Here is a 24026-nt window from a genome sequence, read left to right as displayed (position 1 = left end):
TAACATGAATAGCTAAATAAATTAAAAAAGGAAATAAATCTATCTTCAATTACTTACACGATGAATATATCGTTTGAGAAACTTTCAGATTTCTTGAAGTACATCAATTGTGATGCAAAATAATTGACGGTAGTTGTACTTGACTAATTGGCGTCCAGTTGACCGCTTCAATGAATAACGGACGGTCCACTTGGTGCGCCCAACTAGTTCTACCGAGTTATCAACTGACCATTCACTAATCTAAAAAGAAATAAAAATAATTATTACATATCTGATGTAAAGAAAAAAGCCAAACATTTACACATACCCAAACTGTTCTCAATCTCGACCAGCGCTATCAAAAATCCAAGTACCAGTACGCCAATACCAACACGGATAAACAAGCCATATCTAAAACTAAATCAAACTCAACCATTCCTGCTGGTTGTAATACCCTAACGAGTAGGTATTGTTCATCGCTTCTTATACGCCACTACGATCGTACAAGGTCAACAACCGGTCTAATCGGGGTCAAACGTTAATAACTGCCTCGGAAAAACTCACCTACCTAACACCACCACCCTACTTGGCAAGGCATCGCCGCCGAGACTCACTACGCACCCATCGAAGTCAGTAAAGCGGGCGATATGAAAAAGAGAACGTTAGACAAATTAACTTCAAAGTGATGTAAAAGGTGCTAAGACCATTCTAACACCAAGATCCCGATCCCCAGTTGAAAAACTGCGGTGGAGATTGCGGTGGGTAGCCGCGATGGGCAGCTGTAGTCTGTCTCTACATTGTAATAATGCTAACGAGGGAAGATTCCCTAAGTTAAAAAAAGGGACCAAAGATGATAAATGGCCTGACGGAAGTGTGATTGAAGACCCATCTATGACGGGAACAACCGTATGCCCACGATCGTACGCTGTACTGTTTCATACAGGTCAGGAGAGGACAAATGATATAACACTGACCATTGGACGTGTACGACGATGGCATAAGCTCATAACGTATGTTCCATAAGTTTGTCACTGGTTACAAACTGGAGCTTGTCATTAAGTGACGTAGATCCTAGATTCGAGGTAAAGCGACGCCTGGTGAGGCGCTGTCAAAGACTTAGTACCGACTAAAAAGGAAACTTGATTGTAGTACTTCAATTCTCGCTTGTCGTTCTTGAACTAGCTCGAGCTGTCTCTAGCATTACGAAGTATAGGTAGTGTCATACTTATGGTACATATCTTATAAACTTATGGTCAAAGTCAGTCTATGACTTTTAAAGGTTACTCGGGCATAAATCGATGCATGCGATGGATTTTTTTTTTGAATATTAATGTTTAAAATTACGGAGTATGGTCCGGGATTGTGGTTCAAATTTTGGTATTGGCTGTGAATTATATTAATATTAAAGGGAATAACACCATATTTTCTATTTCAGAATTCCCGGGGGCCTAATTAACAACTATAATTTATGTAAGTAATTATTACAAAATATTTTCTCTAAAAAATGTATTTATTTTTTTTTTGTTTAATTTTAATTTGTTTTTGTTTGTTTTTTTTGAACGTTTTTGAACAACGGGAGGAATAACAGGGGTATATATATATATATATATATGTATATATTATAATTGAACGTGTTCTTAAAATATGATATATTCAAGAAATTAACATTAATTATTTATATTAAATTTATCATATTTTTATTATTACCCGAATATTAAACTTAAATTATTACTTTCGGATTTTTATTAATTATTTTTTATATATTAATTAAGGAAGGATGAGGCGTTTCATTAAATAATTAATATTATTGTTTCATTAAATTAAAAATTAAAAATTAAATTTAAATTTTCCGAAGCGAATTAAGCCCAATTATAATTTTAATCTCCCATAAATTAAAATTAGATATTTCCCACGTTTTAATATTTCAAGTGTTTTTTCTTTATTAATAAATGCAGTTTCTTTTTATTTTCATTATTAATTAATTAATTAATTTGATGTTAATTTTTGTTTTATTTTAGATTTTATTTCTAATCTAATAATTTAAACTACGATATAAATTTTTAATGGTGAAGCTAGTTAATTATTCTTAATTAATAATAGTTTTTTTTGTTCAAAAAATTGTTCCGATTTGGGATGTTTTTTCTTTAAGTCTTTTCTTATACACTTTAATAATTTGTCCCCCGATAAATAGCGAAGTATAAAACGAAAATTATCAATAATTTACACGGTTTATTAGACCTAAATTGTTCCCTTATTACTCAATATTATTTTTAGAATTAAATTATTCGTATTTCAGTAAACATTTATTACTTATTTTTTCCCCACTTAAAAATGTTTCGTGGTTATTCAGAATTAATGCACTTTAGGAAGCATATAATTAAATGAGTTTATAATCACGATTAGTTTTATATAACCGGGATTAATTATTGTATTCGTTAATTAATAATATTAATTAAACCACTTTTGGGTTTAATTAAGTTTGTTTTAAAATTAAAATTTTGGACGGATTAGTTTATTTAGTTTAACTTCGCGCGCGAGAGATAATTTTGGTAACAAAATACCCACCGGTGCGTTCAGAAGGATAAACCACAAGAGTTCAAACTCGGTTCGGTTCGGTTCTCTATCTGAAACCGGATCCAGAACGGCCAATCGCGCACGCCATGATGTTTATACCCAAGTAGTTTCTTTCTTTACCGTTAGGTCGATTGGGGTTATGACCTCCAAAGGGAGGAATATGGGGCATTGTCTTTGGGGGTAAACCGGAAATGATGTCGAATAACCGACGAACGAATAAAAAAACGCGTAATTGCGTCCCGTCGCGCATTTTCCCCCACGGTACCCCAACCGGATGTAGAACTCCCTTTATCATCAGGCACTGTTTGCTTAAACTACACACCAAACGTCGTAAAAGGTTGTCACAAAGTTCGTCCGATTCCAAGTGAAGTCGGGCGATAAAGTGAATCAGGTACTCCATGGTAAATCTTGAGCCCTGATATCACAAAACCGAAAGTCACAAATTAGTGACCTGGTTGGTAAGCCTAACCAAATCACTGGTCTATATAAGATAATAGCTATGCTTAACCAGGGATAAATGAGGTAAGGTGGATTGGAAATAATGATGGGCCACCTGCGGCACCGAAACTCTCCCAGTGTACCTTCGATAGGTGATTGTTAAGTGCTGCCGCGTAGCGCCATTGTATTTTTAAGACAGAGGGGGCGTCCCTTACGTTTCTGTACTGTACTATCCTATCTAAACTCTGAGAATGCTCGAAGGACTTTGGTGCAACGTTATAGGTATGGGGTTACCGCTCCATCCCTCTCTTCTTTAAGGCCTAACCAAATCACGTTTCTAACTTTCTATAGCATAGTAGCTTAGCCTAATCATAATGGCGGTAATGAAAATCTTTTACTTACTCTTTCGATTTTGGACAATGTCTCGACAGTTTTTTCTGGTCGCAGAACGATGTAGATCAAATCTTGTTTGTTCAAAATTGGATCCTGAAATGAAACGAACATATACACATTAATCTCAATTAAGACAATTAGATAAAACCCTAACTCACTTTCAAGTTTTCAATCCAAGACCATAAAAGCGCCGTTAACATTAATAAATCAGTTTCTCTTTCGAGTCTGTCCCAGGCTGACGCTTTCAAATTTAGTTCTTTCTGCAATGAACAAATAAAAATGTATTACGTAATAAATTATTGGGGGTTTTAAATAATGACGTCACGCTTACTTGATATTGTCTTAAGGCGGTCATGAACTCGGGATTGAGATTCCGATGATTTGCCAATAAGGCTTGCGAAATGTCTTTGGCGTTGTAGGAAACGTGACTTGGTCCCGCCCTGGCGTCGTCGGCTCTTAACTCCGCCCTAGATGATAGCTCGCGGTAGCAAGCGTTCATGGTCAAATCCTCTTGACTGGAATCCTCTAAGAGCATAGAGTCCAGACTCTCGTCACCCGAATCCTGGTCAAAGTCACCGTACATCAACCCAACACCGTTCTCTTCGTGATGACTGTTATGGAACTCTTCGCCATTCGTCTTGATGGCGTCTTCCACTCGGGAACTCGAGGCTTCCATCGGAGGGTGGACAGGTTGAGCTTTCGAAGGCTCGCCCGGATTGAGGTTAATCCTGGCGCAACCCGAGGAAGATGAAGGCGCGTTAATGTCCACAGGAGGTAACGGGGGAGGTGGTGGTGGTGGCGGAACAGGGATGATATGCGACTGCGCAGCTTGAGCCCGTGCTTGAGCTTGGTCCGCGCTGTCCTCGCGCTCGTCTTGTTCGTGCTAAAACGATAAGTCACGTGGTTACTAAATGGCCCCGAAGTTATATTCCCAAACAACACGTGGTTTTCTAACAAAGGGAATTTAGTCGGCAAAGCGAAAACACGAATAGGCCAATCCCAAAAACAGTTGCCAAACTTATTTGACGTAAGTAGTAGGGCAACAGACCGGTGTCAGGATAGACCTATTAATAAAAGGAAAGACGGCAACTATCGCAATCCAGATCGCGAGTTCTGTCCTCTCAAACAGAAGTAGAGTAAGAATTTAGAAACATCAGCAAGCGAGTAAGCGAATTTGGGGATGTCTCGCTTAAACAAATACATTTACGGTTTGATGTTATGCTAAAGTTACTTGACCGCGTACCAATACAGGAGGCGGCCATGGAAGGTTCACTACCCTTCCGGATTGCGTGGAACCCGCGCTTTGACCTACTCCGCTGTCCAGACTGGTGTCCGAAGAGCCGCCCAAGGACTCGACCGTCGAGAGCTGAGAAACAGGACGGAATTGGCCGTCGTCCAACGACGCCGAAAGGAAGAAATTGCAGAAACTGTACATGGTATCCAAATGGTAGCTGATGCTCCCCACTAGAGACCCTTGCCGAGAGGATGTCGACCGGGAACTCGTCGAGTGACAACCAGCAAGGTACAATAACCTCTCGCAAATGATGTAGATGATCTACGTAGAACATAAAACGTAAGTACTCGAAATAAACAAACCAGTAACGAATTAGAAGTGAAACTTACTTTAGGTATGAGTTTGAGATGCCTCGCTTCTAACCCGTGCAAGTATTGTCTTTGCCTCGTCAAAAATTGAGACAGTTTAAGACCATCTTTTAACTTTGGTATACTAAAAGATATATCACAAATATTATACTTAGCTTGATAGCGCAATTACTGCCATGGATGTTAATTACTTACACTGTTGTGAAGACTACAAAATGAGGAAGGATGTTTTGCGCAAATTCTTGTATGCAATCTAACTGGCTCCGCGTTTGAATGGACCCTGGTCTTTTGAGTCGAACGAATTTAATAGCGTCATTGGCTTTACATCTGAGATGGTAGATCAGGTAACAGGCAATCAGGACACCCGTTCGTCCAAGACCCGCGTGGCAGTGAATAGCGACTTTCCCTTCGGATATGGCGAACGCCACGACTTTAACCATGTCCAGTAGCATCGTGAATGATACCGTCCCGTAATCTTTCCACCGGAAGTTGTAAAAAAATACTGTAGAGAAATAAAGAGTTAGTTCTAAGTAGGTTTAGAGATATGGAAGATAATTGTACTTACTGTCGTTGTCCATGAAAACCTGTGGGTTGTAGGAGAAGCCCGAAGAGTCGAGTTGGTTACCGCAACTCGAATGCTCTCCGGGCTGTTGCAAATTGACGATTGTCTTGATTCCCTTTCTGTATTTAAGTAATTAAACAATTTAGATGTAGTACTTAAGGAACAGGCCCTTGTATATTGACTTACTTATGAAACTGATCTAATATTTTATGTTTTCTAATGGATTCTGTGTTGGGTCTGGCCATCGCCAGGATTTCGTTCGTCACCCAATGCGAAAAAACGCCTTCGATGGCTGTTTCTTCTGGTAACCAAGCGAACCCACTCTCGTAACGACATCGCCGACCTCCGCAAAACACGGAGCATTGGATATCCTTCGGAGCAGTTTGGCGGAATTTCTCGGAGATGGCTCCGTACCTATATTACCATTCAATTATAAGCAATGGCTGAACACAATCAAAGACAAAGGAGGGGTAACCCGATCAAAGACAAAGGAGGGGTAACCCGATCAAAGACAAAGGAGGGGTAACCCGATCAAAGACAAAGGGGGGGGGGTAACCCGATCAAAGACAAAGGGGGGGGGGGTAACCCGATCAAAGACAAAGGGGGGGGGGTAACCCGATCAAAGACAAAGGGGGGGGGGTAACCCGATCAAAGACAAAGGGGGGGGGGTAACCCGATCAAAGACAAGGGGGGGGGGGTAACCCGATCAAAGACAAAGGGGGGGGGGTAACCCGATCAAAGACAAAGGGGGGGGGTAACCCGATCAAAGACAAGGGGGGGGGTAACCCGATCAAAGACAAAGGGGGGGGGGGTAACCCGATCAAAGACAAAGGGGGGGGGTAACCCGATCAAAGACAAAGGGGGGGGTAACCCGATCAAAGACAAAGGGGGGGGTAACCCGATCAAAGACAAGGGGGGGGGTAACCCGATCAAAGACAAAGGGGGGGGTAACCCGATCAAAGACAAAGGGGGGGGTAACCCGATCAAAGACAAAGGGGGGGTAACCCGATCAAGGGCAAAGGGGGTAACACGATCAAGGTCGAAGGCTTAACATGAACAAAAAAGTCTTAACAAAATAATTAGTTAGGTTTTATAACTTACTGAGCAGCTGGAGGTTCTTCATATTTGGAGCTTCCCCTACGACTAACGCCGTTCAGAGGGAGTAATGATGACTCCAGATCAGAGCTCATTCTTCATTCTGAATTCAGGTACATCAGTAAAGGTCAGTAATTCACCCAACAACGAAAAGAAATTTAACATTTAAGGCCTCAGTGTAGGCTTAGTGATAAAATAACCCCTAAAATTAGTTTGAAATACGGCACAATAGAACTGTTTCTTGGAAAACTAGCTGAATAAAACCCTAATTCGTAGACGTAATTATCTTAAGCGTGTAAAGAATCTTATTTAAACGAAAGTGACAAGAAAAATTGGGCTTCCTGGGTAGACATCTTTTATCCTGTCTAAAGCAATTATTCCTGAAAATCGACCGATTTTCTTTTTTACTCCTTTTCATAAAGAAAGTGTCCAAAAATAGCAAAATTGACGGCCATGATAAAAAAACTGTACAGAAGATTTAACCGTAAGCCTTGGCATGGTAGCTAGATACTTGCATTAAGAAAATAAAAAAAACTATTAGGAAAATCCATTAAAAATAAAGTCACGGGACATTTTAAGCACGAGTCATAACATCGCTATCCGAGCACGTCATGCTATGTGGGACTGACTAAATAACGCCCCAAATGACGTAAACTATTTCAGCACCTTGGTTGAATTAAAGTCGAAAAACAAGTCGCTGAAAACTATTAATGAAAGTTGGTTCCATCTAAACTTGAAAACTGGTCTCAGAACGGTATATTGTCAAGGAGACCACTTTGAAAATTTAGTGAAAATAGCCTATTTTCATGGAGACCACTTTGAAAAATGACCCATTTTCCAATAAGATCACTTCGAAAAACCGGCCTAAAGATGACCTATTTTCGAAAAGGTTTCGAATAGCCCGATTAGGTTGGGTTATAAGAGATTTAAAGCAAGTCTCAGCTGTGGTTTATTTTAAACATGCCACTAGATGCTCCCATAGTCGAAGGGTGGAGTTGACTGACCGGCAAAGCTAGGCCAAGGCTAGTTTTAGCTCCGCACCCGTGGCCGAGTTCCGATTGGTTCATGCCTTTTGCCATCATGTTAGAGGCGCCACATGAGCCGACATTTGCTTTAAAATGGGAACCCATATCTCAGTTTTATACACTCACATAATTGGAGAATTCTTAGATTCTATTATTGGTGTTATAAAAATAGGTACGTAAGACGACAAAATCGAGGTATATAGTATAAGCACCAAATTTCAGACATATATTAATACGTGAAGAAAATGGGAACTACCTATAATTAGGATCGTGTTTCTAACTTTACTCTGAGGTATATTTTAGAAACCATAAGTTAAGTTCCATAAGTATGACACTACCTATACTTCGTAATGCTAGAGACTTACAGCTCGAGGTAGTTCTAGCAGAACGACAAGCGAGAATTGAATTGATTACACTCGGTTTTGCAGGACTGTACTAAGCCTTTGACAGCGCCTCCCCCGGCGTCACTTTACCTCGAATCTATGACCTACGTCACTTCATGGCAAACTCTCAGCAACCAATGACAAACTTATGGAACATAGCTTATGAACTTATGAAGATCCGTTCAATTTTTACAGGTGGCGCTGAAACGGACTTGAGAGTAAACTATACATTGCCCATAAAACTATATAGCAGTGAATGTGAAATACTTCTACATTAGTAGCTTACATTATGTGACCGATCCCCCTATGTGTGTTTGCGTGTTTACCCGAGTAGCAGTAGACGTGACGCACGCGATTAACGAATAAAATGTAAAGCCAAAGGCGGGTAGCTTTGCAGGAGCCCAACAAAGGTCCATCCGTCCAATAATAGGGGAGTTCTACTGACTCCCTTTGCCCTCGCCAATAGAAACAGTTCTTTCGTAAGGAAATGTTTCAACAATCTCTTAGATGACATGGTTGAGATTAACTTTGTCATAGTTTTTCCAAGAAGTGATATCTAGTTTATTAATTTGAAGGTATAAATTCGCCACATTTCTAGCTTTATCTCCAGTCTAAACGTATAGTAGGTCCGAAGTTAATCCCCGACTCTAAATTACAACCAGCATCTCATTGGTTCTTAAACTCACGTCAGCGAGGCGACGCGAATGACTAAAATTACGTATTTTACGACTGAGGAGAGGCGAAATAGCCCGGCCTCCTTTTACGTCCCCCCTTGTATTTTGAAAAGGGGACTGGGACTATGGCACGAATACTTAGGCATCTCTACCTTCTCCCTAATAAACTAGATATCACTTCTTGATTTTTCATTGAAGGGTATAGACAGAGTTCTTCTATTGACTCAGAGAGTTCATACCATTTACTCAAGGAGGTCAGACTCCGTTGTGGAGCCAAAAGCCAAGCATCCTTGTGTAAATGGTATGAATCCTCCTAGTCTGAAAACTATGTACAGACCCTTATAAAAATGGGAGGAGCGAAGTATAGTCTGGTTGATACAGGGTTAAGACAGAACATCCGGTATCACGTGGACAACAAAGACGTCAGATAGGGCTTCAACGTTACCAGTTCACCTTGAATTCCGTCCGTATTATTTGAAGCCATACCTTAATTTAAACGTCTTTGTTGTAGATCGTCATACCCACCAATGTTCCGTACTCTTAAGTCCCTTTCAGACGATACAACTTCTGACTCAAATAGATGGGTTAAAAAGTTGAGCCAACAAAAATTAGTCAGTGATCAATTTATAATTTGGTCATTCAACTGGTCCAACTTCTGTTCACACGACCCAACTAGTTTACTCAACTCGAGTTTACTCATCTAAATGAGTCAAAGTTGTATCGTCTGAACAGGCCTTTAGAGAAAACAAGGTGGTTAACACACCAGACTATTTACATCTCGACTTTGGAAAAGGGTATATTAGTTCAATTTAAATCAGTACCAAATGATATTGTCAAAGTTTACGCTTGAATTCAAGAGGTAGAAAGTCAGCCCTTTTTTTCTTTACATTAAATGTTTGCGTTTATGGAGAGATCCTTGTCTATATCAAATTTAGTTGATTCAGTTATTAAATAAATTTAGATTGACTTCCAAACACTTTGGAAACACAAACAATTATTGCCCATTAAATTAATATATTAGGTTAAAGTCCTACGTGGTAAATTCCACAACCATCCCATATTTATTAACTAATATATTTATTTTTTAGCCTCAATTTATCTTAATTGAAGAGATACAAAAGTTTGTTATTACACTATGACATCATCATAAATTTATCACAAATTGAAGAAAAATTATTGGTTATGATATTGCTTCCATGATTGTAACAAAAATTAATTAAATAAATAAATAAATAAACCGTTGTCAAAAACACGAACTAAGATCGTACTAGATAATGAGTCAATGACTGTTTAACCTTTAACAAATTAAAAGCTTTTGATGTTTTTAAGTTCAGCGTCATAGATTCTATTTTTATCTGATTGTTGTTGGTGGATAATTCCAAGAAACGTAAGGGAATAAATAAATATAATCTCTATTTTTATGTTTTCTTGAAAACTTCAAAGAACAAACTAAGAGCCTCATCGTAGATGTACATCATACGATGTGGCTAAAAATAAGTTTTAGACCCTGGACGGTCGCTTCTCCCTGAACACTGAAGCGCAGCGTGTGGAACAGTAAGGGTTTCCCATTGAAAAACTAAACTGTCCCATAAGGATGATCTAACCTGGTTTTCTTCGGAAAAACTGTCCCATTTTCTCAAAAATATTTGCTACTATACTAAGCAAATAATCCGCAATAATATTGGGAGCAAATATTTTTCACAACATCCTGTTGTTCTCTCTTTAGGCCTACGCCTTTCCATCAAGGCCTATTTTTTTTTTGGCTATTTTTATATCGGTTGACACTGAAAGAGTCGATCGACGTGTAATACATCTGTATTTCCTTTTCATCGAGTGACCTATACTATAGAATCATTTATGGAATATTCTATACACATGTATAAATATAAAACCGCGAAAATTCCTCACGTGACATTACCTTATTAATTGTTGAAGCGCGGGAAATTTATTTCAAAATTCGAAAGAATATTAAGGTATTCGTAATGCACGTGACTTAATAAGCGCGCGAAATAAGTTCGTGAAAAGCGCGCGAAATTCTCAAATTTAAATCAAGGCTTAAGGAATTTTTATAACTTATGATTTCGTGTATTTATTATACTTTATCATATGTTTTGTATAGAATATAGTATAATTATTATTCGAGAACGATTAAGTATTGTATCGATTACTGCGTTAAAAGTTAAGACTAACTCCTTCAAAACAATATAGTAAAATTGACATTTAAGTTAACGAGATATTAAATCTTTAAATTGACACTAATCACGTCACATTTCTTTAAATGTCAACAGTCATACTCGTTTTTGAAGAAGAATAAAAAATGTATTATGAAATGGGAGCACCTTTACTCTAGCAACAGATATTGGAAAAATAGGCTTAAAACGAAACTTGTATTATAAACTGACTTTGAGTCTCAAAAGGATTGCGTCATTTTTAACCAATAAGGAAGGGACAATAGACCGACGTTAGAGACTCTCTGTGACTATTGATTAAAAGTTAAGGATCAGTTATATACTAAAGGCATTTTTATAACGACGTCACGGGGTTATGTGTTGTGTTTGCCACTCCGCCAGGCGCGTCCGGGGAAATATTTTACAGGCGGGTCCCCATTTACAGTTAAAAGATTATCATTTAGTTAAAAGATACTAAAATAGATAAATAAAGGGTAGAGCTAAAATATTCATGGTTTGTTTCAAGTCCTGTTCGGATTATTCAACTTTAATCATAGATTTTGATTTCACAGAGATGTTACAAAAGATAAAAACAAGCCCTATAAACACCTAAAGCTAAGGCCAATAAACACCTAAAGCTAAGGCCAATAAACACCTAAAGCTAAGGCCAATAAACACCTAAAGCTAAGGCCAATAAACACCTAAAGCTAAGGCCAATAAACACCTAAAGCTAAGGCCAATAAACACCTAAAGCTAAGGCCAATAAACACCTAAAGCTAAGGCCAATAAACACCTAAAGCTAAGGCCAATAAACACCTAAAGCTAAGGCCAATAAACACCTAAAGCTAAGGCCAATAAACACCTAAAGCTAAGGCCAATAAACACCTAAAGCTAAGGCCAATAAACACCTAAAGCTAAGGCCAATAAACACCTAAAGCTAAGGCCAATAAACACCTAAAGCTAAGGCCAATAAACACCTAAAGCTAAGGCCAATAAACACCTAAAGCTAAGGCCAATAAACACCTAAAGCTAAGGCCAATAAACACCTAAAGCTAAGGCCAATAAACACCTAAAGCTAAGGCCAATAAACACCTAAAGCTAAACTAATAAACCTTTAAACCTTAGACTAATAAGGTTAAGCCAAATATTTCCAGGTATTAGGCCTAATTATATTCATGTTGTTAAGCCTGATAAACTACGAGTGTTAAGTCTAATTAATAAGGTTTGACCCTCAACTCAAACATCACTACATTTTTAATCCGTCATTTCTAATAAAAATCAATCCAATCGCACGCTTGCCTGTCTCCGAAAAATGACTAATTGATATAAATTTCACGTTCAGTATTACCGCCCACCTCTCAATGTTTTACCAATTTTTCCCTTCTTTTTCCCCCTTCATCAGAGTGACCAGACTCAACTAAGTGCCGTTACAGCCATTACAAGCTATCTCACGTCCATCAAACTGAAACCGTAAAAGTGTTTCAACCTTATCCCTGCCTTTGCCCCTATTAGCTCATCCCAATCGGATAAAACCTATTCATAGTGTTTCGCGCCATCGAAGTCCATCCTAAGCCTAATCTTCTGATTATAGTTACAGTTACAGAATGACTTTAAACCTTGCACGAGGTGAATTTTAAAACTGGGATAAGAGTGGACTGCGCTATATGACGTATTCCGGTCATACACTATACTAAAACCGGGCCATAAGTCTTACAGTAGGTACCACACCCTCGGTACGTGTTTCGTGTGTCTAGAAACAGAACGTAAATGAGACAAAAAAATCTAGTATAATTACAGTTACCATCATTAGTTAAAAATATACCCGTAAATTGGAAGTAATTTAAAAAATATGATGTAGAATATCAGTGACGTAATGAGCGGAAATATACAAAATTTCTAGCGTTCCAAATATATTTCGAAATTGGAAAAGGAAGTGGACACAGGAAGAGGTTTAAATATAGGGTTTGAGGCAGCGTACGAAATGACCATGGTCAATCCTTGCACTGTTTTCATCACCCACCCTAAAGGTTCCGGGTCGAAAACCTCTTTCTCAAATGACCAGTGGTCAACCTTAAACGGTTTCGAAGAGGTTAACCTCATTACGGCATGATTGTTTTAACTAATTATGTTTACAGAAAACCTTGATTCCAAAAATGGTCATCTTTCAATGGCAACAAGTCGAAGCTACGCCTAAATCTATGACCTTTAACCTTACCGCCTTTACTGTCGATGAAACCCCCCCCCAAAAAACTGACCTATCTCAAAACAATCTAAATCTATCACCTTTAACCTGAATGTCTTAGCCTCGAGGAAACCCAATAAAAACTGACCTATCTCAAAATAATTTATCAAAATACTGACCAATGGTCATCTTTCAATAACAGTCTAAGCTAAGCCTAAATCTATGACCTATGACCTGAACGTCTTAGTCTCACGGAAACAAAATAAAAACAGACCTACCTCAAAACAATTTATCAAATAAACAAATTGTCATCTTTCAATGGTAAACAGTCTAAGCTAAGCCTAAATCTAGGACCTTTAACCTGAGCGTCTTAGCCTCGCGGAAACCCAATAAAAACTGACCTACCTCAAGACAGCTTATCAAACACTGACCATTATATTCAAACCATAATAAGTTGAAGATCACTGAACCCAAGGTCATTTACACTTTTAAAAAAGAAAATATTTCGGAAGTCAGTGAGCTATTAGTTAACAATTAGGAAGTACAAAACATATTCTTAAGACGGAAGTAAAATAAAAAGGTAATCTTTATATACCAAGGTGAACGAATCGGAAGCTGAGCTATACCTCCCCATCCCTTAAGGTTTTGTTCCTTGTTCCGACATTCTTTATTGGCACCTAGCTGGTCAACTTCCGGAGCGTTGGAACTTAAGTCCAGCGACCTTTCTCCTTATTCCTAACTCTTAAGGTTCGTCTAACAAAACTCAATCCTAAGGTTAAACGCATACGTCATGGTAATCTGAGCCTTAGCTCGCCTTAGGCACACAAAAGCCCCATCAATCATAGCTCATTGTTTGTTCCGAGACGTTTTGCTTTATTAACCAGGAATTTGTGTCGTCATATCGGTGTTGATATATTTATCACCTGTCAATAGTTAAGGATGCGTTTCCTTGGAATCTAGACTGATGACGTATTTGTAACAAATTCTAGACCAACTATATTTAATCATATATAATAAATATACGTCAGTAAATATTTGAAATAGATATTTAAACTTCTCAATTAGTGATGAGCACAAACCGATATGATATCGGTATCAGTGACCGATATGACACTTCAACCGATGTATCTATTCGAGCTTACTTTACCGATTAGTCGGTTCAACATTAATTTACCGATATATCGGTTGTTAATCGATCTATACAGGTAAAAATAGGTCGATATCGATAAATATCGCTTGTTAATCGGTCGATATCGGTAAATATCGCTTGTTAATCGGTCGATATCGGTAAATATCGCTTGTTAATCGGTCGATATCGGTAAATATCGCTTGTTAATCGGTCGATATCGGTAAATATCGCTTGTTAATCGGTCGATATCGGTAAATATCGCTTGTTAATCGGTCGATATCGGTAAATATCGCTTGTTAATCGGTCGATATCGGTAAATATAGCTTGTTAATCGGTCGAAATCGGTAAAAATGGGTTGATAATCGGTCGATATCGCATATTTCGCCAAGTTTAAATAATCGGTGAAAATCGGTATGGGTTCCAATAAAACATCGATACCCGCATCGATTAATTTAATCTAAATACTTAAATGCATAAAGTAAGCGTTCTTTAGAAGGAATCAAATCCTCAAATTCAACTAAATGTACTTTCAAAAAAAAAAACAATACTTCATTAAATACCAAAAAACACACATTAATTCTTATAGTAGTTACTAACAGATCTTAATATTATATTTTAAATGTAGCTAATTTTCTCTTAGTTCTTATTTGTCATTAACTACAGAGTGTTTTCGAGTTAAGGGCTAAGGAAAGCGTGAGGAATAATTGTATTTGAGACAATGCAAACAAGCGTGAAGGGTTTTAAGTGAAATAATTGATTCGGACCCTGAACTACCCCTAGCTTTCGCTACCGGCAAACAAACTCACACACTCTCCTCCCACGGACTTCGCACTTATAAAGCGGACTAGCAAAGAAGAAATGGTTTGAAATTCAGGAGAACATGGAGCTCAGAGGGTGGGGGAATAAATCTCGTCCGGAATACATACAGCCAGTTTTAATCATTGCGTCCCCAAATACATACCTTGTTAATTTCTATGCGGGTTTCGTGGGTATACCGGGCATGAGAACTTACTATCAATCACGCGTCATAATTCTGACGTCTTTCTAACTGTAATTTCATTGGTTGGTTGGTAGTAACGCGAGTAGGCGTAGCAAGATACATCATTACTCGCCAGGTAAAATTCGTCATACATTATGATTAGTCTAGCTCTTTACACAAAATCCGTTTATATATACGTTGAGTGAAAATGGTTAATACACAATGATTTCTATTATCAGTATGTATTCCTCCTGTAAACAGTTATGGCTTAAAATAAAATTTCACACGTGACCAGATCCTAATGACCTTGAGATGATCCCGAACGATTCCGTTGCTCGTGCATACCGAGAATTTTTTTAGTATCTCATCCTTTACAGTGTTTTTAAGGTCCATGATAGTGGACGCTAAAGAAAACTATGTATAGCATATATACATATATATATATATTGATGTGTTGAAACGAAACCATTCTTGCATGCAGCACACACAATACTTTTATTATGTCTATAATAAATTAAATAGAATCTTAACTTACTGAAGAATCTAAAAGGATTCTGAGAATTTTTTTTATATATAAAAGTTCAATTTTAAATATTTTATTTTTTAAACAGATGATAATCCTATAGCTCAATTATAGGACCGAGGTACAATTGGTTCTGTAGGAAACTTCCGGAAACTCTATGATATTTAGCTCTAAGAAAGCCACCCTAAACAACTTATGATTCGAGTGCTTTACGTATGACCCCTAAATTTAATTAAGTAGGAAACCGGAAGACAATGATTTGTAATTTAACTAATATAAGGGGTCGTCCGTAAAACACTAAAATAATAACTTTTTTTAGTGCTTAGGGTAACATGTCTTAGAAATTACAATTCCGACTCAAAATCGCCCAAAAAAATCCACTGCAATTCGGTCCTACCACTATGCACTATTGTGACAATCTATAAAGAACCTTCCCCACAGTGTCTTTATCCCCACTCCATACTTAATCCTCTATTAAAATTATTTTAAAAGAAACAAGAACGCCACGTGATCCACATTTGTCACGAGGGAAAAACACGAGTTATTGGTTTCTTATTAGATAAACGTTTATATCAGAAATATTTTTCGACATTATCCATTCCAAAGTATATGAAAACTAAAAAGAAAAAAGTTTTGGGAAAACAGAAAACACATTGGAGGAGAGACAGAGGAAAGGACACCGTATCGTGGTTGGACGTTGGGAAACAAAAGTCGATATATAAGTAAGTTATACGTTTCTCATTCCAATTGGGATAAAAACCATTACCGGCGGGATAAGGCAGATCGTTTCGATTCAACTCGATATATCATGAACCCGTCAATAAAATGATAAATAATTGAAAAGGATACCCCCCCCCCCCTCTATATATATTCTTCTTTTTTTACTAAGCCTAAATGGTCCTAAGGAGGTATTTATATATGGGATTAACGTTTCGGAACAAGATTTCCCTAAATTTAAGTTTAAGTACTTAACTTTTCATGGCATAAGAGGGCTAATCACTGACAGATTCCATGTTTACTCATTACGTGTTAACAGAGGGATGACATTCTGTATCCTTTTAATGCTTTAGTGTATAATGTGACATGATTTTTCGCAGGCTCACCATTTTGGTTTGCTCTCCTGCTCATCAAACTTCAGATGGACATTGCACCATGGGGCGAATTCTATAACTGTTTGGTACTAAATCCCCAGCAACCAACCAAAAAACCTTGATTGTCTTGACGTGGGACAAAAATCCACAAGCGCGAATTGGCAAATAGTTAAGCGGTAATAGAGTAATGATGAGGGAACTATTTATGGCGTATGGGATTCGGTTTAGTAACCCGGTTTCAAATACTCTCATGTTGGAAAGAATCATGTTACAATTACTCCGGCCGCTTTTGTGGTACACTTCTCTCGAAGAGGAATATTATATATTTCTCGTGTTAGTCATTTGTAATCACTGTCAAGGACTACTTGTAATCCCTATACAGGAACAACGTGGTACCTCAATGTCACCTTACAAGCACCGCCATAAGTGCACCAATCATTTAACCCACCCAAACCAGTTCGACCCAATGTGGCTTTGAGCAGATTAACCTAACCTACCTCATTCTTACGGTAATACTTTTAACCTAATAAACAGATTTAAATGCTAACCATAAAGGAAGGTACCGTTTCGTGCTTACGTCATAGAGTCAGAGTGTTTTTAAAAACAGGTATTGAACCGTAAAACCTAATAAGTAGTTAGGCTTAAGAGCGAGCGCGTTTAACTCCCTGTCAATTACGTCATCGAATTTTACAGTAACGTGCCATGTACACCACGAGAGTGCAAAGACAAAATAGGCTTAATTTTTTAAAAGAAATTCAAAATTAGGCTTACCTAGACCTCATTACAATAGCAGGGGATATTTCTCGACAACAAAATAGGCGTTTCACGGTTTAATCCAGTACTGAAGGAATTACGACGCGTCCAATCGAAGAAATAGAAACTTCAGAAAATGCGATTGAAACCGAGCTTCTAACGTGGTCGAACATTTTTAAACCGTTTTGACAATTTGAAGGGAAAACTATCAAATGATTAAAATGAACGAAACTAGTTTTTTAATCACTGACGAAAATAGAATTTAGTTTAAAGTTTAAAGATAAGTTTTTATAATGAAGAGAAGTGAAAGAGAGAAATAGAGAGAGAGAGAGAGTAAATTTTTATAGGAGAGTAGTTTCTGGGTTAGGCACTTTTCCTTACACAAAACTCGGAATAGAGGTTAAAGCGCACGCGTAAAAAAACGGTTGCTAGGTAACCATCAGGGTATACAGAAACTAGACGTTCATTGGCATAACCCTACGTATTACCGGATTATATACGAAACATATTAAACTGGAAGTTATCATAACTATTTAGGAATACGAGATCACCCTTAGTATTCAAGTGTGTTGGGCTTAGGATAGGTTAGATTTAGTTTGGTTTCGTACTTAATGGAGGGATGGACGATTCACAAACAACTAACATACAATAGACTGGTGACAATCAGAATAGAGCTATTTCAGTGGTGACGTCAGCATCAAGACAAAACGTCATGGTTCAATCTTTGGCACTGGGTGACCATGTTTGGTACCGCGTCTTTCTGTATGGACAAATATAAGTGACGTACACACTAATCCTTCTGAAACAGCTCTTTAGGGAGATGATAAAGGCCCTCATCTTTCCCCCAAAATGGCGGAGTGAGAGACACCAGTAAAGGAAGATGGACGATTGGCTAACAGGCGTGACGTTTAGTAGGGGGAAGTTTTCGCCATGTCTAGCTACCTTTTTGATAGCTTTTAATGTTAATTTATTTCTGGAGCTGGTTATGAGGTAGCTAATATTAGATGTTATAAAAATTTAGGAGAGCTGTTTGGGGGGGGGGGAATTTGGTACCCGAGGTACACGCCCTCGTTATTACGGAACACTAGCGCCCCCCAGTCTTAAGAATTAATTCTTTTATAGCCAATACAATGACGACGAAGAAATTATAGACTCTTTCTACCACAATAGGATAGTTGACTTTCCGACCCCCGAGTCACACGTATCACTTAGAGAGATGTTTAACAGGTGACAAAATTGATAAAACTCTGGTAATCTAAGGTTAGGCCTTTGATGTCAAGTTTTTTTTTTTTACGTTCTATTGGTATAGTTTTGGCTGAATTTTTTAACAACCAGAATTGAATGGTTATGTAAAGTTTTTCAAGAGTGTCGTAATAAACTACAGATTGCGTAGAGTAATTGCACCAAGTTTCATGAACATTTAAATTAAAATAACTCCAATACATTCGTTTGAAACTTTGACAGCAATTTCATACAGCTAACTTCATTTAACTTTGATATTAAACACTTGGCAATTATTTGAAAATGGCGCTTTAAATATTGATTTGTTGGTCATAATTCATAATATTTAATCATAATTACAATTAATTCCTTTTCAAGATAAATATTAATTATCAAAACAGAAACTCAAAATATATCTTATAAAATTAATCATTTTTAATTAAACCATTATCGACATTCAAAATTTAAAAGATGTCGCTAGATACGACTTCACCATATTTGGCGCGAGTTTTAAGCGCGGAAAATCGATGACAACTCTAGCGTGTATACACATTTGGCGGGAAATCAATAAAAATTATAATTCATAATATTAATTATAATTACAAGTAATTCCTTTACAAGATAATCTTTAATTTTGAAAACAATAACTGCAAAATTTTTCTTGTAAAATTAAATATTTTTCATTAAAACATTATCGACATCCAAAGTTAATAGATGTCGCTAGATAGGACTTCAATATTTCTTTGGCGCGAGATTTAAGCTCGAAAAATCGATGACAACTCTAGCGTGTATACACTTTTGGCGGGAAATCAATAAAAATTATAATTTATAATATTAATTATAATTATAATTACAATTAATTCCTTTACAAGATAATCTTTAATTCTTAAAACAGAAACTCCAAAATTTTTCTTATAAAATTAAATATTTTTCATTAAAACATTATCGACATCCAAAGTTAATAGATGTCGCTAGATAGCTAGATAGGACTTCAATATTGTTTTGGCGAGAGGTTTTGGCGCGAGATTTAAGCGCGAAAAATCGATGACCAAATCTCGCGTGTATACGCTTTTGGCGGGAAAACTTTGGAAATCTATAAAAACTATTTAATAGTCACGAAAAAGACGAATTTAGAGTAAATAAATGGAGAATAAATATTGAATAAGACATCTACTTCATAAATTTTAATCGATTAAAATGAGTTTCGGCACTTTCGGAGTTGTAAGCGAAAAGCGGTTTTGAAATCCAGATGGCACTGGAAATTATCGAACTGGTCATTGGTCAAGAGGCGAGATCGTATTCGCGGCTTTTGGTTTTGGTCAACTGACTCAATTGTGAAAGTGTCGAACGATAGCTGCGAGACTGACCAGTTAGTTGAATAGTAACGAAATGTTTGTATAGAAAAATTCTTTGCAGAAAAATACGATTTTTGTTATAAACAATTTCTTGTGGAGGAAGTTTCAGATTTAAAAGCCGGTTTTAATTAACTCTCTTATATTTTGGATACTAAATTATAGTTTATGAGCGACTTGGCGGCGAAATAAAATATCAAAGTCGTTCAAAAAGAGAGTAATAGTCTTGTTCAGCAAATATCTCTTTGTCGAATTACAATTTCAATTGCAATTTAAATAAATAATAAACTTAAATTGAATTAAATGTTCCCCTTTCGTTTTACGTCGTTATGAACAAATCAATTCAATGCTTCATCGTGTGTCTATCACTAATTACATTAACTCTTTCACAATCCTGCAGGTTTGTAGACGTTTTTTAATATTAATTATTCAAATAGTAAATATCGTTGGTCTACCGTAGCCTTTTCTATTGATTCTCTCTTAGCTGCCTGTAGATTTTAGCCTTCAAACGTTTTAGTAAAGCGTAAAGTAACTTAAGCAAGTTAGTTGTCACGCCTTAATATCTCCCCAAAGTAAAATTAAACCAACTAAAGGCCTTTTCAGACAATACAACTTTTGACTCAACTAGATGGGTCAAAAAAGTTGAGTCAACCAACGAAAATTGGTCACTGATTAATTTATTATTTGGTGATTCAACTTGTTCAACTTCTGTTCACACGACCAAACTAGTTTATTCAACTGAAGTAGACTTATCTAATTGAATCAAAAAGTTGGACTGTCTGAAAAGGTCTTTAGAATAATACTTTGCCAAAGTATAAATAAATTCCACTTTTCAAATTAAGTGACGAAACTCCAGTTTTAACATTCGATAAAATATCCACTAAAAATTACGATAAACTTCAACCACCTTTATATAATGGTAAGTATTAATTACGGAATTTTCATTTTAATTAATTAAACAAGGGGTGGGACAAAACCCAAACCTTTTCAAATAGCCCGTACGAAGTAATTTGGCTTTAATTTCATAGGGCAACAAGTAATTGTCAATATCAGCGTAGCTGTTCTCAGTATCAAATCCTTTGACGAAGAAAGGATGGTACGCAAACATAGATTTAATGGACTATTCCATTAATTCGTTGAGGAGAAACTAACGCACAGGCGTGAGGGAGGTAACCCTCTTAAGTTATTTGACCTGGCACCAACCAAGTGGCAATACCAGACAGTCGGCCCCGTGTTCACCCACTACACGCGGAGGGAGGGAGGCCAGCCGACTCGCACTACCCTCTAGCGGTGCTTCTTGGCCCCAGGGAAATAACCCAAGAAGAAGGTGACCTCCCAGCCCCTCTTCTCTTCGGGAATTAATTGAATGGTCTATTAGACTTGTGGTCTCAGACAAATTTGTTCGCAGAATTACGAAACAGACGTGTTTTTCCACCAATTTTGGTTCGACCATCGACTTAAAGTTCCGCCCAAGTTTGGATGCTACGAAAACGTTACTTCAATAGTGATGGATAACAATTGGAGGCAATTACTTTGGACACCCGATACTTATTTTAAAAACTCCGAAGATGGAAAACTACACGATATTGTTATTCCATATATGTACACGACACTTGATAGGGACACCAGAGTGTTCTTTGCCGCAAGGTTTCTTATTCCTAAACTATTTTTAATCATCTTTGTTTACAAAAACAAACATACTAAGACTCCTCCCTTCATCGTCCTTGCTCGCTCCAATGTTTAAACTTCGCACTAGATCACGAATGGTTTTCGATCGTTTTAGCTAAGGGACTTAATTTGATTGAGTTAATTAAACATTACGCAAACAATTTATATTCATTAAGATTCGAGTGGATCGATTCTGCATATACCATTAGTTCGTAAGATATGTTCCATAAGTTTGTCACTGGTTATTTAGTGACGTAGGTCATAGATTCGAGGTAAAGCGGCAACTGGTGAGGTGCTGTCAAAGGCTTAGTACAGAATAAATAAGTAGATGGGAGTCCTGCAAAACTAACCGAGTGTAGTCAATTCTCGCTTGTCGTTCTCGAACTAGCTCGAGCTGTAAGTCTCTAGCATTACGAAGTATAGGTAGTGTCGTCATACTTATGGAATATATCTTATAAACTTATGATAAAACCCAATTTACGTACTTGAGTCCTACCACGTTTTAATTTTTTGGAATGCAAGTTATTTTAAATTAAATGAGTTTTAGAACGGAACAATATTGAAAATAAATCTTACCTTTCTCCAGGTAGGTAGTATCGTACTTATGGAAGAACATATCTTATAAACTTATGATATACGCTGTGTGTGCAAAAATATTTTTGTGAGTAAAATGATAGATAAGTGCAGGTTTTACTTGTCTATAGATTAAGTTTGAAGCTGACATGCAAAATGGACTTAACGGCGTATCCTCACGATATTCAGTATTGCACAATTGATATCATGAGCCGTTAGTATATTTTTATACACCTTGTGAGTTGTGTCATTTATAAGCGGGTCATTTGTATTTTTTTTTTTTACTCAAAGTGCAACAAACAACACGTACGGTCATATTACAATGGCAAAGATTTTCCATTTCACAATCGTTGAAGTTGTCACAGTTCGACGTTGATGGTTTTCATAAGGCCAGTTTCAATAAATCGTACAAAAACATTGGTTAGAAAGTTCGAGTAAACGTAAACATATCACAACAATGAAAGACCTTAATGGAGGGTTTTTGTTTATGAACAGGTAACTTCTCGTACCTGGTCGGTACGATAAAACTAAGTCGTCGAATGGGTTACTTTATGATAAACAAGTACATTCCATCGGTCCTCATTGTCTTCATCGCCTTTCTTTCATTTTGGATTCCAGCTAAAGTGAGTTCTGCAAAAATTACTTAAAGAACTTCCTCTCACCCAAGATTTTGTTTGAACTTCACCTGCAGGCGTACCCGGCACGCGTTACTTTGAGTATCACTTCGCTTCTAACCATCATTACGCAACAATTCGCTAATGATATGCCATCCGTATCGTACGTCATCGCCCTCAATGTTTGGATGATGGGATGTGTCGGATTTGTCTTTACCACCTTATTGGAGTACGCCTTCGTCGTTGCCATGATGGAGTGTGCAACTCCAAGTGAAATTTCCAGACAATTTGTGGACAAAGTAAATGATTCAACTCTTTCTCACCTTATATTCGTCTTTAGCTGTCCGTCGAACCAAACCTAAATTTAAACCTAACCCGCAGCCCAAAGATGGCAACCTGAACTGAAGTTAACCTCACCTACCTTTGCCTAAAACTAACCCTAACCTATCTTAATACACCATAGAGGTCAGGTTGGCGTCTTATCTTATCTACCTTAACTCTAAACCTAACACTATCCCTAACCTTAACTTAACCTCACGTCACCGATCACACCATAAACACAAGGGTCTTCACGTTGCAGTTCAATCCTTCCCTTTGACAATTGGATGTCTTATAGCACTTGCGGCCATTTCTTCGAAACCTATTAGATATTTTAGAATACAAATGAAGACTGTTCATTTTTAAACAGACCATCATTGTCAGGCCACAAACCATTAAATTCAGCGGAGTCACCTCTAAACGCAAACCCAAGAAAACCATTCAAGAATTCTTTCATCGCGTCGGTGATGGCAGCATGTCGGTTGATAGAGCCTCCAGAATTATATTTCCAGTGATATTTATAATATTTTGCGTTGTATATTGGATTAAATATGTAATGAAATGAATAAAAGAAATTCTTTGTAATATCCAAACGTAAATAAAATTGAGGTTGTTAGAACTATAATTTTCTTAATAGGTTTAAGGCGGGAAGTTTTATTACTTCCGGTTTCGGAAGTGCAGTATAGTATTGAATCTTGAGAATAGACAGTTCAAGAAACGTGCTTTAGGT

General features: G+C 37.2%; 2 protein-coding genes across 3 annotated transcripts; one reads left to right on the top strand and one right to left on the bottom strand.

Annotated features, from left to right (window-relative positions):
- Positions 1–1783: 1783 nt before the first annotated feature.
- LOC149691905 (protein tyrosine phosphatase domain-containing protein 1-like) lies at positions 1784–17836 on the bottom strand. Of its 2 annotated transcripts, none has more exons than XM_089869377.1 (11): positions 17569–17836; positions 6650–6746; positions 5735–5962; positions 5552–5667; positions 5182–5488; positions 5008–5110; positions 4628–4939; positions 3716–4267; positions 3543–3644; positions 3394–3477; positions 1784–2968 (listed from the first exon to the last, which is right to left on the bottom strand). In XM_089869377.1, the coding sequence occupies exons 2-11, from the start codon at positions 6736–6738 to the stop codon at positions 2600–2602; spliced, it is 2262 nt and encodes a 753-aa protein (XP_089725503.1). In that variant the 5' UTR covers positions 6739–6746; positions 17569–17836; the 3' UTR covers positions 1784–2599. The 2 variants fall into 2 exon arrangements, with proteins under 2 accessions (XP_089725503.1, XP_089725504.1); XM_089869378.1 differs by having other exon boundaries at positions 4697–4939.
- Positions 17837–20207: 2371 nt separating this feature from the next.
- LOC149691904 (glycine receptor subunit alpha-2-like) lies at positions 20208–23861 on the top strand. Its single transcript, XM_089869434.1, has 10 exons — positions 20208–20523; positions 20966–21042; positions 21152–21219; positions 21532–21861; positions 22382–22452; positions 22496–22578; positions 22656–22784; positions 22860–22987; positions 23056–23277; positions 23667–23861. The coding sequence occupies exons 1-10, from the start codon at positions 20453–20455 to the stop codon at positions 23859–23861; spliced, it is 1374 nt and encodes a 457-aa protein (XP_089725560.1). The 5' UTR covers positions 20208–20452.
- The last annotated feature ends 165 nt before the right edge of the window (positions 23862–24026 follow it).

The sequence above is a fragment of the Phalangium opilio genome, unplaced genomic scaffold (assembly GCF_054372755.1).
Source record: "Phalangium opilio isolate 3A_F unplaced genomic scaffold, DU_Popi_V2 ptg000025l_1, whole genome shotgun sequence".
Classification (NCBI taxonomy): domain Eukaryota; kingdom Metazoa; phylum Arthropoda; class Arachnida; order Opiliones; family Phalangiidae; genus Phalangium; species Phalangium opilio.
The sequence above is the reverse complement of the archived record's forward strand: the minus strand, read 5'-3'. Positions and strand labels throughout refer to the sequence as shown.